The sequence below is a fragment of the Vigna unguiculata genome, chromosome 10, assembly GCF_004118075.2.
Source record: "Vigna unguiculata cultivar IT97K-499-35 chromosome 10, ASM411807v1, whole genome shotgun sequence".
In the NCBI taxonomy this organism is placed as follows: domain Eukaryota; kingdom Viridiplantae; phylum Streptophyta; class Magnoliopsida; order Fabales; family Fabaceae; genus Vigna; species Vigna unguiculata.
This window is the reverse complement of record NC_040288.1, coordinates 36665193-36679588: the sequence shown is the minus strand read 5'-3', so window position 1 is coordinate 36679588 and position 14396 is coordinate 36665193. Positions and strand designations below refer to the sequence as shown.

Here is a 14396-nt window from a genome sequence, read left to right as displayed (position 1 = left end):
CCCATAAATTTTAATCTAAGAGAATTGAAAAATCATTGAAATTGTAATTTCATTTCCTTTTTAGTTTGTACCACCAAATTTGGAAGTGGATTTTTTATTGGCTTTACACAGTTTTTACTATAGGAATCAAGAACTAATATGAGACTTACTATTTATTTTGGTAGTTATTTTGACTAAGACTCTTCTTACTAATTGCTTTCTTATTTCTTTATGTGTAACTCTCTTTTATTAAGAAATAAGATGTTATATTTGAATCGTCCATAGAAATTGAAAAAGAAATAAGATGTTGCATTTTGATCGTCCACACTTGCAACCATCCCATGATGCATACTTTTCTTTGTTATTCTCACCAATTTCATGTATAGTATACACATGGAGGATAAGTCATAAACATAAGATAAATCTTTTTATTAATATGAAGAAATGGACTTTTAAGTTTAACTCAATCTTATAAAATCAAATTGTAAGGTGACATTTATACCACTTACATATTATAAATTATTTTTAGTCAATACATTAATAATGGTGGTCTGATAATAGATATAATACAACATATCTGACAAAGACAAAATTTTGTTAGAATAAGATTCAGACAACTTCGATACTTGTTAAGAAGTGAACTTTAAATATAATTTAATCTTACAAAATCAATTTATAATATGAAACTATAATCTCGTCTTATCTCTAGTCAATGCACGACTTATAACTATCAAGAAGAGCAATGATGTCTAGAAAAGAAAACGAAGTTGAGATGATAAGGTTCACTAGGAGAGACAAATTAGTGGCTGGAAGAATATTTAAGTAGGATCGAAGAGTTGGGAATTGTACCAAGTCAAGAAGTTGAGGAATCTAGAGAAGACGGTTTTTGTGTGTGATTGAGAAGTAGATATGTATTCATTCATTCATTCATGTGCACGGTATTGATTATAATTTGATTTTTGATTTTGATGATGAGTTTAATATACATTGGAAGGTTTCTAGGAAGGTGCCTTTGGTGGGAACAAAAGGATATTCTTGTTCAGACGTAATCTCGAGTTGCAGGAACTGTTCCAGAGTTTAGCTTCCATGAAGCTTCCTCTTCCATTTCTATTTTTTCTTCTCTTCCATCAAATTTTCCTATTCTGTCGTCTTCTCAATCAATCATATATATGACAAGTGCCATAATAATTTATTTGTTGTGAAATCCCAACCTTTCCACATGGGGCATGTAATTCTCAATCGCAAGATTTTTATTTTTATTTTCTCAAATCATAGCACAACATCTAGTTTTACTTTTTTTATTTTTTATTTTAGGGTTTGAACCAATGCCCTCTTCACGTGTTTCACAACTCTACCAATCATAGTTCATCATTGTTTAGTGACAATTTTTTATGTGCGCAAACTAATAAGCAGCTTTTGATAATTAAGTTTTGTTGATTTGAAGTGTGAAAGATGAAAAAAAGTTGGATTTTAAAGAAGTAAAAAGAGAAGTAGGTTTCACGAAATTGTGTTGTGATTGATGAGTGAGTGGGATAAAGACGATGCTCTATTTCCACATAACAAAACAAGAAAGTTAGAAATGTTTTGTTATTTTGGTTTAAATATTGTTCAAGTTGTTGTAGGGTACTTGGAATGATTGACGAAGACGCAAGTATCGAATACGATCGATCATGCAGAATGAAGTACTATTGAACTATTGAATTTAGGCATGAGAATAATGCTTCTGATTTTTGTGCCAACTTGCATAATGTGTTAGAAGATAGAGTTCAAATAAAAATAAATTAAAGGTGTGTAAAAGAAGTTGTATAAATTAATTTGACTTATGAAAGATTGTGTTTTTACTTTTTTAAAATCAAAGAAAAATTCCTCCAAGCATACTTAATATATTAGCTTCAAACATTAGGTTATTATCCTTTTGATGAAATTGTTTAGGCAATTTACTTTTGAAAGATTCAATTAAGTTTCAATTTTTCTTATAGTTTGAGAATTTTTAATTAAGTCTTTAATAAAAAATTTGGCTTATAATTTTATTTTTCCTGTTAAAAAAGTGACATGAGTATTATTTTGTATTGTTATTTTACTTACAAGTGTTAACAAATATAAGGTTTTATAATTAATGTAACTGATAAAAGACTTTGATTTCTTTATTAAAAATTTGTAAAATCATGCTTTCCACTAGTTCTCATGTTATTACTTATAAGAATTAAAAAGTTATTATTGTTATCAGAATAATAATATTTTGACCTATTTTTAATTTATTATTTTAATTATTTTTAAATCATTACATCACATTATTAAAAAAATTAAAATAAATAATTGAAAATTAATTTAAATAATAAATTAAAAGTGAATTTAAATATCATTATTCTATTAATATAAACCATAGAAAAATCCAACATATTTTTAATGGAAGTCAATTATTGTGCTTCTTTGTAATAAAGATAAGTACGAGGAGGACCGAGTAAAACAATCATATTATTTAATTAATAAAAAAGTTAAATAGAAAATATGTAATTAAAATGTATAAAAAAGTTTGAAGATAAAAATAACTATCAAGAACTTAATTAAAAGTTTTTAATCTGTGAAGAAATAAAAACTTAATTAAATCTTTTTTAAATTGACATGGTCATCAAATTTTTTTGGAGCTATAACATATTATTGTAATAAAAGGAAATAGTATTTTATCAAATTATAAATTTCATTTTTCAGCACAATGGTATCATGGCCCACCAATAGTGCCATTTTATAAAGAAAATTCTCTAGATCAATACAATTCAACTCTTGTTAAATATAAAGCATGTTGAACATTTTTATGCTTAAAAACATCATATATATATATATATATATATATATATATATATATATATATATATATATATATATATATATAAACCATTCACAGGACTCACATAAAAACAAAAATTCACTGGTATAATAATAATAATAACAAGAAAGTGTCAAAAGAATCAAAATAATGAAATACTGTTTAAACTTAAATAGGCTAGAATAAAATATTGTCAACATAATGATCTGGAATAGGATGATTGATCCAATAATAATGTTATCTTAACATACATGTAAGACTCTTCATTATGTTGTGACCTTTCTTGCAATACACTTAGCATCACAGCAGAGAGAGAAGATTTGTTTACTAACAGAGACACATATCACCTTTCTTGATTCAGTACAGAACAACTTAGTCACTTAAATATATTAAATTAATAGACTCCAGAGAAAAACACAATAGATAAATGTTGCAATTCTTGCAAATGCTAAGCTCTATGAGCTGAACTTAGTTCTTGTTTGTTGGATCCACTTTACACTATCCATTGTTATTATACAACCTCAGGAACATGTTCATGTATGTTGGTACAATTAAAGTATTTTCAAACATCAAGATGTTTTCTGCATGGTTAAAAAACTCAACAGATTGAGTTGGCTCTCTGGTTTAGGTTAATATTAGTATATTATCTAGTTTTTTGAACAACATTTTCATTTCATCAAACAATTGTTTGCCTGAAATAAGTGCAGCAGGAGTTTTATATTTGTTTTTATCAAGTATTATAATAATATGCAGAAAACAAAATGAAATAAAATATAACATCATGCATACAATAACAGTAAGAACGTGGCAAACAGAATAAAAAAAGACTGATATATTTGAAAAATATACACCTGTAAACTATGAATATGTGTGTGTATGTGGCAGACAACAAGGCAATACAACAGAGAGGAAGGGAAATGTTTCTGAGCTCTATTGACTGAAACGAAGTTTCTGTCTGTTTGATCAGATTTAGAATATTCACTTATTTTATACAACTTCGGAAAACTTTTAGGAATACATTCATGTATGTTAGCATAATTAATAGTATTTTTAAATATAAAACTTCAACAGATTAGGTTCATACTATAATATGTTCTGTACATGTTACGATTTGTCTAAGGTGGAGTTTCTAAAGAAGAACCCCTCAGAATTTGGACTTTCCATCAGCATATATAACAGTGGCAGAAGGTATAAACAAATAAATTATAGGGTAGAGGAAAGGAAAATGTTGAGAAAAATTACTGAACCAGTGCGAAAGTGAATCAATGAAAAGATAGTTTGTTCAGTAATATTTCATACAGCTCTTTAAAATTCCTCCAGCAGTTCCATATCACAAGCACAAACGGAACAACACTATTTTCAGAAATGTCATCACAAACGATATAATCATGAGCTGAAACATGAATATCTTCAAAATTGCAATTAGGAACAGGATCCACATAGACAGCAGTATCTATGATAAAATCCTAAACCACTTAGAAAACAGTTTTCAATCAGAAATTGCAACTAGTATAATGCAATGCTGTGAATGCACATGATCATGTTCTGGGTTTTGTAATTCAGATTTAACAAAGGGAATTGAAGGCATTGTAAAGAAAACGAAAATGGGAAAAAAATAAAAACAGTAAATGATAATTAACAATGAATAGACAGTGCAGAAACAAATAAAGAAAGAAGCAATTGAGAAGAACAATTAAACTTGTATTGAATTCAGTTCTGGAAACGTACAGAGAACACTAAGAACTTGTTAGATATAGTTTGATATTATTAAGATATTGTTAGATATTGATAACCACAATATCAAACAATATCTTCTATTTAATCTTTTTATTTTCAGTTACTCTTTTTACTTGTACCTCTCTTTATTATGAATAGATTATCCTATGTGTAGTTTATACACAAGGGAGATTAATCTCAATCCCTATCTTCTTTATTCTCAACATGGTATCAGAGCTTAAGGTTTTTTTTTTCCGCTATCGCTGCCTCCTCCACCGCCGCTGCTGCCACCGGAGCCGCCGGAGCCGTCGCCGGAGCCGTCGACGGAGCCGCTGCCGGAGCCGCCGCCGAAGTTGCCACCACCGTTGTCGTCGCCGGAGTGTTAGTTCCGACCGGCGACCATGCAGTTTTGATCATCCCTCACGCGCCATTCGAAGCCGCGTGTCTTCCAGTTCCTCTATGGCGTCTTCCGCTGCCTCTTTCAGTTCTGAACTCTCTTCTTTATCCTCTACTAATCCTTTACCTTCTGTTACACTAGCTGATGGTTCTAGAGTCTCATCTCATGGTGTTGGCACTGTTAAACTTTTTCCTTCTTTAACCATTGATAATGTTCTTTATGTCCCTGGGTCTCCTTTTAACCTGTTGTCCATCAGTCGCCTAACTCGTTCTCTTGATTGTGTTGTTTCTTTTACCAACAATTTTGTCTGTTTACAGGATCGGAGTTCGAAACAGGTGATTGGCACAGGATATGAGTCTCATGGTCTTTATCATCTCCGTCCCTCTACACACATTGGTGCAGTTATGGAGTCTCCCTCTCTTATTCATGCTCAGTTTGGTCATCCAAGCCTTGCCAAGTTACAACAGCTTGTCCCTGCCTTGTCCAAGTTGTCTCGTTTGGATTGTGAGTCGTGTCAATTAGGCAAGCATACTCGTACTTCTTTTCCTCGTAGTGTCACACGTGATACTTCGTCCCCTTTTGCCTTGGTTCACTCTGACGTTTGGGGTCCTAGCCGTGTTAAGTCTACTTTAGGTTTTCAATACTTTGTTACTTTCATTGATGATAACTCCAGATGCACTTGGTTATTTCTAATGAAACATCGTTCGGAATTATTTCATATCTTTCAATCTTTTTTTAATGAAATTAAAACTCAGTTCGGTGTTTCTATTAGAGTTTTGCGTAGTGATAATGGCCGTGAATATCTTTCTCATTCTTTCAAACAATTTATGGCTTCTCACGGCATTCTGCATCAAACTTCTTGTGCTTATACCCCTCAACAAAATGGTGTAGCTGAACGTAAAAATAGACATCTTATGGAAACCACTCGCACACTTTTAATTCATGGCGAGGTTCCTGAACATTTCTGGGGTGATGCCATTCTTACTGTCTGTTATCTCATTAATCGTATGCCTTCTTCGGTTTTAAAGAATAACATACCTCACTCCATTTTATTCCCTCATGAACCTCTTCATCCCTTACCTTTAAGAGTTTTCGGGTCTACATGTTTTGTTCATAATTTTAGTCCTGGTCTTGACAAGCTTTCTCCTAGATCACATAAGTGTGTTTTCTTAGGGTTTACAAGATCACAAAGAGGATACAAATGTTTTTCTCCTTTTCTTAACCGTTATTTTGTGTCTGCAGATGTCACCTTTAATGAGTTCTCCCTTTATTTTAAGAGTCAATCTTCACCTCTGACTCCATCCAATCCTGACAACTCTTCTAATACCTTTAATGTTCCTATTGTTTGTGACCCTCTTACTGTGTCTTCTTCACCCTCGGTTCCTGCTCCACAGTCACCTGCTCCTCCACCACCTCTTCAGGTTTATAGTCGCCGTAATCGATCACAACCACCACCATGTGACTCCACTCCAGTGCCAACTACTCTGTCTCCTCCGGCTCTGACACCTGAGTCTGACCTTCCCATTGCCCTCCGAAAAGGTATGCGTTCTACCCGTAATCCCTCTCCCCATTATATTGCTTTGAGTTATCATCGCTTGTCATTACCTTTTTATACATGTCTTTCCTCTCTTTCTTCTGTGACCATTCCAAAAACTGTCTGTGACGCTTTAGCCCATCCTGGTTGGCGTCAGGCCATGGCAGATGAATTAAGTGCTCTTCATAATAGTGGAACTTGGGAACTGGTCCCGTTGCCATCTGGGAAATCTGTTGTTGGTTGCAGGTGGGTGTTTACTATCAAAGTTGGACCTGATGGTACTATTGATCGCCTCAAAGCTCGTCTTGTAGCCAAAGGTTATACTCAAATTTTTGGGTTGGATTATGGAGATACTTTTTCCCCGTGGCAAAGATGGCTTCTGTTCGTTTATTTATCGCCATGGCTGCTCTTAAACAATGGCCTCTTTATCAACTGGATGTTAAGAATGCTTTCCTCAATGGTGATTTGCAAGAGGAAATCTATATGGAGCAACCTCCTGGGTTTGTTGCTCAGGGGGAGTCTTCTGAGATGGTATGTCGTCTTCGCAAATCACTATATGGCCTAAAACAATCTCCTAGGGCCTGGTTTGGAAAATTTAGCAATGTTGTTCAACAATTTGGTATGACTCGGTGTGAAACAGATCATTCTGTTTTTTATCAACACTCGAGTGTTGGATGTGTTTACTTGATAGTATATGTTGATGACATCGTTCTTACAGGGAGTAACAACCATGGCATCTCTCAGTTGAAACAACATATCTGTCACCATTTTCAAACCAAAGATCTTGGCAAACTCAGATATTTCTTGGGTATTGAGGTGGCACAGTCCAATGATGGTATTTTTATATCTCAAAGAAAGTATGCCATGGATATTCTGGAGGAAACTGGATTGATGAGTTCAAAGTCTGTTGATACACCCATGGATCCCAATACTAAACTTCTACCAAATCAGGGGGAGCCTATATCTGATCCTGAGCAGTATAGACGATTGGTTGGGAAATTGAATTATCTTACCGTTACTCGTCCTGACATTTCCTTTGCAGTCAGTGTGGTAAGCCAATTTCTTAATTCTCCATGTGAAGATCATTGGAATGCAGTCATTCGCATCTTGAAGTATATTAAAAAATCTCCTGGAAAAGGATTGTTATATGGTTCTAATAACCATACAAGAGTTGTTTGCTATTCAGATGCTGATTGGGCAGGATCTCCTTCTGATAGAAGATCTACATCTGGGTATTGTGTCTCCATTGGTGGTAACTTGATCTCATGGAAAAGTAAGAAACAGAGTGTTGTAGCAAGATCCAGTGCAGAAGCAGAATATAGAGCTATGGCCTCAGCTGCCTGTGAACTTCTTTGGCTCAAGCAATTGCTTCAAGAGTTACAATTTGGAGATGTTACTCAAATGACACTTGTGTGTGACAATCAAGCTGCTCTTCATATTAACTCTAATCCTGTCTTTCATGAGAGGACTAAACACATTGAGATTGATTGTCATTTCGTTCGGGAAAAGGTTATGTCTGGAGACATCAAGACTGAGTTTGTTAACTCAAGTGATCAGTTAGCAGATATTTTTACGAAGTCTTTACGGGGGCCTAGAATTGATTATATTTGTAACAAGCTTGGCACATACGATTTGTATGCTCCAGCTTGAGGGGGAGTGTTAGATATAGTTTGATATTATTAAGATATTGTTAGATATTGATAACCACAATATCAAACAATATCTTCTATTTAATCTTTTTATTTTCAGTTACTCTTTTTACTTGTACCTCTCTCTATTATAAATAGATTATCCTATGTGTGGTTTATACACAAGGGAGATTAATCTCAATCCCTATCTTCTTTATTCTCAACAGAAATAAAAACTAAAGTTGAACTCAAAGTGTTTCTTTCTCTTGGCAGCAGCAAGTTGCATGTGTGTTGGTTCAGCAGTTTCCAGTAAGTCTTCAATTGGTAGCAACAAGTCATTTAACACGTTGAGCATTTCACAAGTTGTTCTTCAATGATTTAGAATCCCAAATTAACAAAGATTTAGAAAAACTACAATTTATTGAAGGAAAACCAAATCTGTCCTTAAGCAAAGAAACAAAAGCAAAAAGAAATCCCAAGAAAGTGCAATTAATCTAGAAAAATATGAACAAATGGAGACTTATCAATGACCAAATCAGCAAAATGGCAGAACAGCAACTATTAAGCAAACATGAATGGAATTACAGCATCTGGTCATTTAAATTCAGAATCTTTCTTCATTTTTCAATCAAGCTCAAGTATCTTCTTGATAATTCCATAGACAAATCTTTTTCAGCTTTCTTCTCGAGATGCGTCCTAATTTTTTTGTATGCTGAAAAATTAGGTTTAAGACCCTTGTCCATCATCTCAGAAAGAACCTTACTGGCAAGCAGCACATTCCCATTCTTCAAATGAAGGGTAGCAAGCAAGCTGTAGTTTGCATTGCTAGAATAGCTAAGGTTATCTGCAGAACCAATCACATACACATGTGCTTCCTCGTACTTTCCTGATTCAAAATAGGACTTTATTATCGCAGCATGAGTTAAAATACTAGGTTCAATACCCTTCAGAGTCATTTTATCAAGAAGCTTCATAACTAAATCAAATTGATACCTCTTACAAAAAGTGTTAATAAGAATACCAAAGCTGTGCACATCAGTTAAACCATAATTTTTCTCCATAGCTTCAAGCACTAGCCAAGCTTCATCGATTTTACCACTCTTGCATAGACAACTGAGGAGCAAATTATACGTACCTGCATTCATATCACAGCCACTTCTCTCCATCTCCTTAACCAAATCTCCTACTCTTTTGCAATCACCTCTCTTACACATTATCCTCATTAGCACATGATAGTTCTTCATCTTCCTACCATCTGTTCTTATCACAAACTCAGCTATCTCAAACGATCCTGAAAGACCAAACATTTCGATCAACAACTGAACTCCAAAACTTTGATAAACCCCGCCAACCTCATTGAACACGGTCATAATCTTTTTCACACATTTCATACTAGAAGTCTTGTCCAAACCTAAATCCAGCAAAAACCCAAAAGCCTTCATTCCCAAAAACATCCTTTTAAGGCTAAATTCACGCAAAACGGGAACCATTGCCTCATAATTCCCCAACAACCCACAGTTATTAACAAACAAGCAACCTATATCCGGATCACAACAAATATCAGGATCGGAACCTTTAAGCCAATCAAAGAACTGCAATGCCGACACTCTTTCACTGGCTAATATCTGAAAAATGTCAACAACTGACGCATCAGACAAACACACGTTCATACTATTCAACTTGGTTACCAAATCATCCCCATCCTCACGAATCAGCGCAATGATTTGAGAAACCTGCTCTGAAGTAGCAAGAGGCCTACCCCAGAAAGGAGTACACGTACGCGTACAAAAATACATGCGAGTACGAAAGTGCAAATTAAGATTGAAGCGCGAGTGCCCATTATCAACATTAGAGCGAAAAGTTGAAGAAACCGTAAAAGGGTGATGGGGGAAACAAAGAGTTGAACACCCAAATGAGAAAAGCAAATAGCTTGCCAAGCGGGGAGGGGAAAGAAGGGGTGTGGCTGAACTTGAAGGTGGGGTGTTGGAGAAGAAGAGAGAACAGTGAAAGGTAGAATTACAAGAGTGAAGAATTGAGACGAACCTGAGATTTTTGCGGATGTTTCGCATTGCCATATGAGATAGTTCGTTGAAATTAAGGTTTTGGTAATGCTGCTGGAATCACATTTGTGTATGTTGGCATAATTAATAGCGTTTTCAAATATACAACTTCAGAAAACTTTTACGAATACATTTATGTATGTTGGCATAATTAAGTGTTTTCATATATAAAACTTCAACCGGTTCATACTACAACGTGTTTTGTTCATATAACGATCAATGACTTAATGGTCAATGTCTAAGATGGAGTTTCTAACGAAGAACCCCTCAGAATTTGGACTTTCCATCAGCATATATAACAGTGGCAGAAGGTATAAACGAATACATTATGTGGTAGAGGAGAGGAAAATGTTGAGAAAAATCACTGAACCAGTGTGAAAGTGAATCAATGAAAACATAGTTTGTTCAGTAATATTTCATACAACAACTCTTATAACATTCTTCCAGTAGTTCCATATGCCACATGCAGATTTGGTAGTTAATTGATTTGTTAATGATGTTGTCCAACTCTAAAGTCCAGTGAAGATAAATCAGTTTCATATCTTGGCACGATTGGAAGAAGAAAAATAAGCTCCTCACTGTCTTTAATTCACATTTGCAAAAGCGTTGATTGTTCTTAAATTTCAGAGAAACGAAGAAGGAAAGAAAGGAAGAACTGAAAGTTACTGGATGGGGAAAAGTTGATAAATCAATTTGTATTTTTGCTGTTATTTAGATTATGTCAACATGGAAGTTTTTAACACAAAGAAGCCTCTATTACACCCACATTTTTATTGGTTTTTCTTAAACTTTTACATTTTGAACATGATTATTGGAAGTTAATAGTTGTAATTTTACGCAATTCTTGTTTTGTCAATGTGTTTCTAGACATATTATTAACCTTTCACTTCACCTCTAAGTCTCTTAATTAACTGAATAGCAGGACTATTCTGAATAACACTACAATTATGGGAACTATTTTAACAAGCGATGGTTCTAAAGTAACATTGCATTGGAATTAGTTTCGTGTGTTTGATTCAGATGAATAACTACTGCAAGAGTTCTGCACACAACATACCCCACAATTGAAAGAACTGACTCTGACAGTCAACACTTCCGTCTTATTCAACTATGACTTGTCATGCAAAAGCTTCAGTGGACAGCAATTTGTCAATGCAAATAAACACCATTTTTCTTAACCACATTGGGACCATCTTTCGACTAGTTTATGAAATTCTTAAAACTTAAGTTTGTATGTAGCTTCACTATTGGAGTAATTGAAGTTGCAAATTTTACATAAACAATTGTATGGTCCACTTCAATTTCTTGAGGATTATACCATCAGAGAAAAAACTGCTAAAGTTCTTAAGGACTATACACCATTTGAAATACTCCAACCGCTTAGATATAGATGATTAGACTCTGAAACAGCAAAAGACGTGCCATGCTTATACACTATACTTTACCCCTTGAAAGGAAAATCAATCTATTTATGACAGAAAGGACTACAAATAGCACATATTTCAGACAGTACATCCTGTTTCAATATGGGGCACAACCAGTATATATTTGTGGGGCCCTATATGCTTAATTGAGAGCTACAATGTCTCAACTTTCCTAAACAGATTAATCAAGTATCTGTTCAATACAAGTAAAACATTTTACTAAATAAGCTTATAATATATATGAAGAATTGATTCATAAACTTATCTGTAAAATCATAATATTTATAAATGCCTATATAGTGATTTTGGCTGATAAAGTGCAGAAACAAGAGGCTTGTGCTAGTTGCGAAACTTTATGTACCAGGACCAATAAGTGATCTTCGTAATTTTCTTGAAAAGAATCTTTTCTACATGAAAAAGGACCAACCAACTGTTCATACCAGGGGAGAAATCATTTAACAAATTATTTCATCAAGAAACAAATTAGAGTGACTAAAATCATCTTTTGAAATTTGAACAAATTAAATTCCTTTCCCCCCTGGTCTTTGCAAGAACTTCATAACCAACATATGAACAATTGAGATCAGATGGTTTGGATCTAAAACAGTAAAGTCTGTTTACTATCCATTGCCCTTGACTATCTTGAACTTCTCTAGCACACATTTTCCTTCTTTGTACTTCTGTGTTTCCTCGAAAGCTTTAACATATTTCCAGCCAAGTTCCTCTCCACAATCAGAGCAATACACATCAGCCACTGTGTGAAGACCAGTGATAAGCTGTCTATCCTCTTTAGGACCCAAAACAATGTTCATTGCGTGAGAGAATAAAAATGCTCTACCATTTGTTGCCTGTTACAGATAACTCTTGAAAATCCTAGGTTATTCAAAGAACATAAAAGCAAAAACCCTGACCAGTTTGAAGGAAATTGAAAATGCTAAAAACTCTAAGTGAATCGCTTCACTATGATCAGGTTAAATTCAAAGGTTTTTGAGATGATTAATACGGGTATATGAATCTTAATCTTTAGCTCAACAACTATATTAGAAGTTTTTTTATGATTGATTTAACATCTCAAGGGAATCATCTCTTTAGTAATTAGCAGTTTCAACTGCTGATTAGTTGATAATTTAGAAGCAACAGATCCTATTCTGATTGGTTCAAATGAATCATCCATTTCAATCCAGAAATCTATCATAAAATTGAAGAAAATGCCAAAAATGCAAGAGAAAGTTCACCTGGAAATCTTTGGAAACAATATCATCATGGAAAGCAACAAGGTTCTGGCACCTAAAGCAGCAGTATGCCCGTGATCCCATCAACTCCGCCATTGATGTATTTGCCTGCCACTGCCACTTTTGCTCCTACTACTCATAAATAAAAGTGCAAAGGAAAAGGTTGGTCAAAGACTCAATAATAGAAAAGTGACCAAACAATAGAAGCCTCAAACCTATCTTACCAACGAGTGACAATGGCCATGATTTGATTTGTCAAATGGGTATCAAACAGTGTCTTCAAGGCTGATTGAAGTGCAAGATACGTACCTAACCAAACTATGTGACGTCAATCACAATGAAACATTTTGAAGAAAAGAATATGTCTAAGAGGGTAATTGAGTGACGCAGATTATAAAAGACTTTGATAATTGAGAGTTTTATTTAAATAAAAGGTGTTGATTGTGATGGCATAGGAAATGTACTAAAATAGTTTGGTAAGAAATTGATGCAATTCTTTAACAAATGTTATTTGTTGCTTCAAAAGCTACGTTTTCCTTTAAGCATAAACACATGAGAGAAGAAACGCATACTTTGAAAACGCCACAAAATGTAAAACTAGAATCAATGCAAACAAAGATTCCTCTGAAAATGCCACCAATTGATCAAGGAGTTGTGTATTCTATTAATGTGTTTGCATTTACCATCTTCTAAGTAGAAATAAAACTTGCCTTTGCCCTTGTGTTTTTTGTAATGGTTTATGCATTGGGTATGCTTAAAGTTGGGTATACCCACGTTTTATAAAAACGGAAGTGTACGTTTTTAGTGTCTAATTTGTAGAAACGTAATCAAAGTTCTTATGTTATTTTTTTCGTAAACTTGACCTAAGAATTTTAAAACTATTTGAACCCTATCACTGATAAAGAAATATACAAACTTTATCATATTTGATTAAAGCATGCAGAGAGTATAAAACTTCGTACCTTTGGTATATATTAGAAGTGAGTTTTAACCCTAACTCAATCCACAAAATCAGCTTATAAGGTGAGGTTTGCACCTTACTTTATATTATGAATTGGTCTTATCTCTAGTCGATGTAGGACTTCCAACCGTATCTCAAAACAAAATCTCCGACAAATAGAAAATGAATATCTACAAATATCATATACCAGTATTTTATACTCAAAGGTTATAAGTATCATAGTATCCATACCTGTAGATACTTGTAACCGTTAAATTCTAATTTACCATAATACCTTCATACACACACACACAAATATATATATATATATATATATATATATATATATATATATATATATATATATATATATGTATTAGTAAAAAAGATTGAGATTGTGACCTAATTTCATTAATTAAAGAACTTTTATTGTGCTAAACTTATTTAATATTTACTTTTGTAATTTTACTTGGTCTTATATGAATTTAAATTGATTTGGAATTTGTTTGAAATTTATGATAATAATGTATTAAATTTTATTTGACTTTATAGTTCATATATGTTGTTAAATGTTTTTAGAATTTTTTTTTTAAATATCCATAGATATGTGCAGATATTTGTATTACGGCTGCACACATCTAGGAACGGATATAAGATGAATA

General features: G+C 33.5%; 2 protein-coding genes across 5 annotated transcripts; both read right to left on the bottom strand.

Moving 5' to 3' along the window:
• Nucleotides 1-8393: 8393 nt before the first annotated feature.
• LOC114166783 (protein yippee-like At4g27745) lies at nt 8394-13139 on the bottom strand. 4 transcript variants are annotated; one of them, XM_028051607.1, is made up of 3 exons: nt 12798-12888; nt 9214-9369; nt 8394-8964 (listed from the first exon to the last, which is right to left on the bottom strand). In XM_028051607.1, exons 2-3 carry the CDS (start codon nt 9320-9322, stop codon nt 8696-8698), a joined length of 378 nt encoding a protein of 125 aa, XP_027907408.1. In that variant the 5' UTR covers nt 9323-9369; nt 12798-12888; the 3' UTR covers nt 8394-8695. The 4 variants fall into 4 exon arrangements, with proteins under 4 accessions (XP_027907408.1, XP_027907407.1, XP_027907410.1 ...); XM_028051609.1 differs by lacking the exons at nt 8394-8964; nt 9214-9369 and adding exons at nt 11819-12410; nt 13019-13139 and having other exon boundaries at nt 12798-12926; XM_028051606.1 differs by having other exon boundaries at nt 8394-9369.
• On the bottom strand, nt 9355-10147 carry LOC114165628. The gene is made up of 2 exons (XM_028050205.1): nt 9431-10147; nt 9355-9369 (listed from the first exon to the last, which is right to left on the bottom strand). The coding sequence occupies exons 1-2, from the start codon at nt 10145-10147 to the stop codon at nt 9355-9357; spliced, it is 732 nt and encodes a 243-aa protein (XP_027906006.1).
• Nucleotides 13140-14396: the final 1257 nt, after the last annotated feature.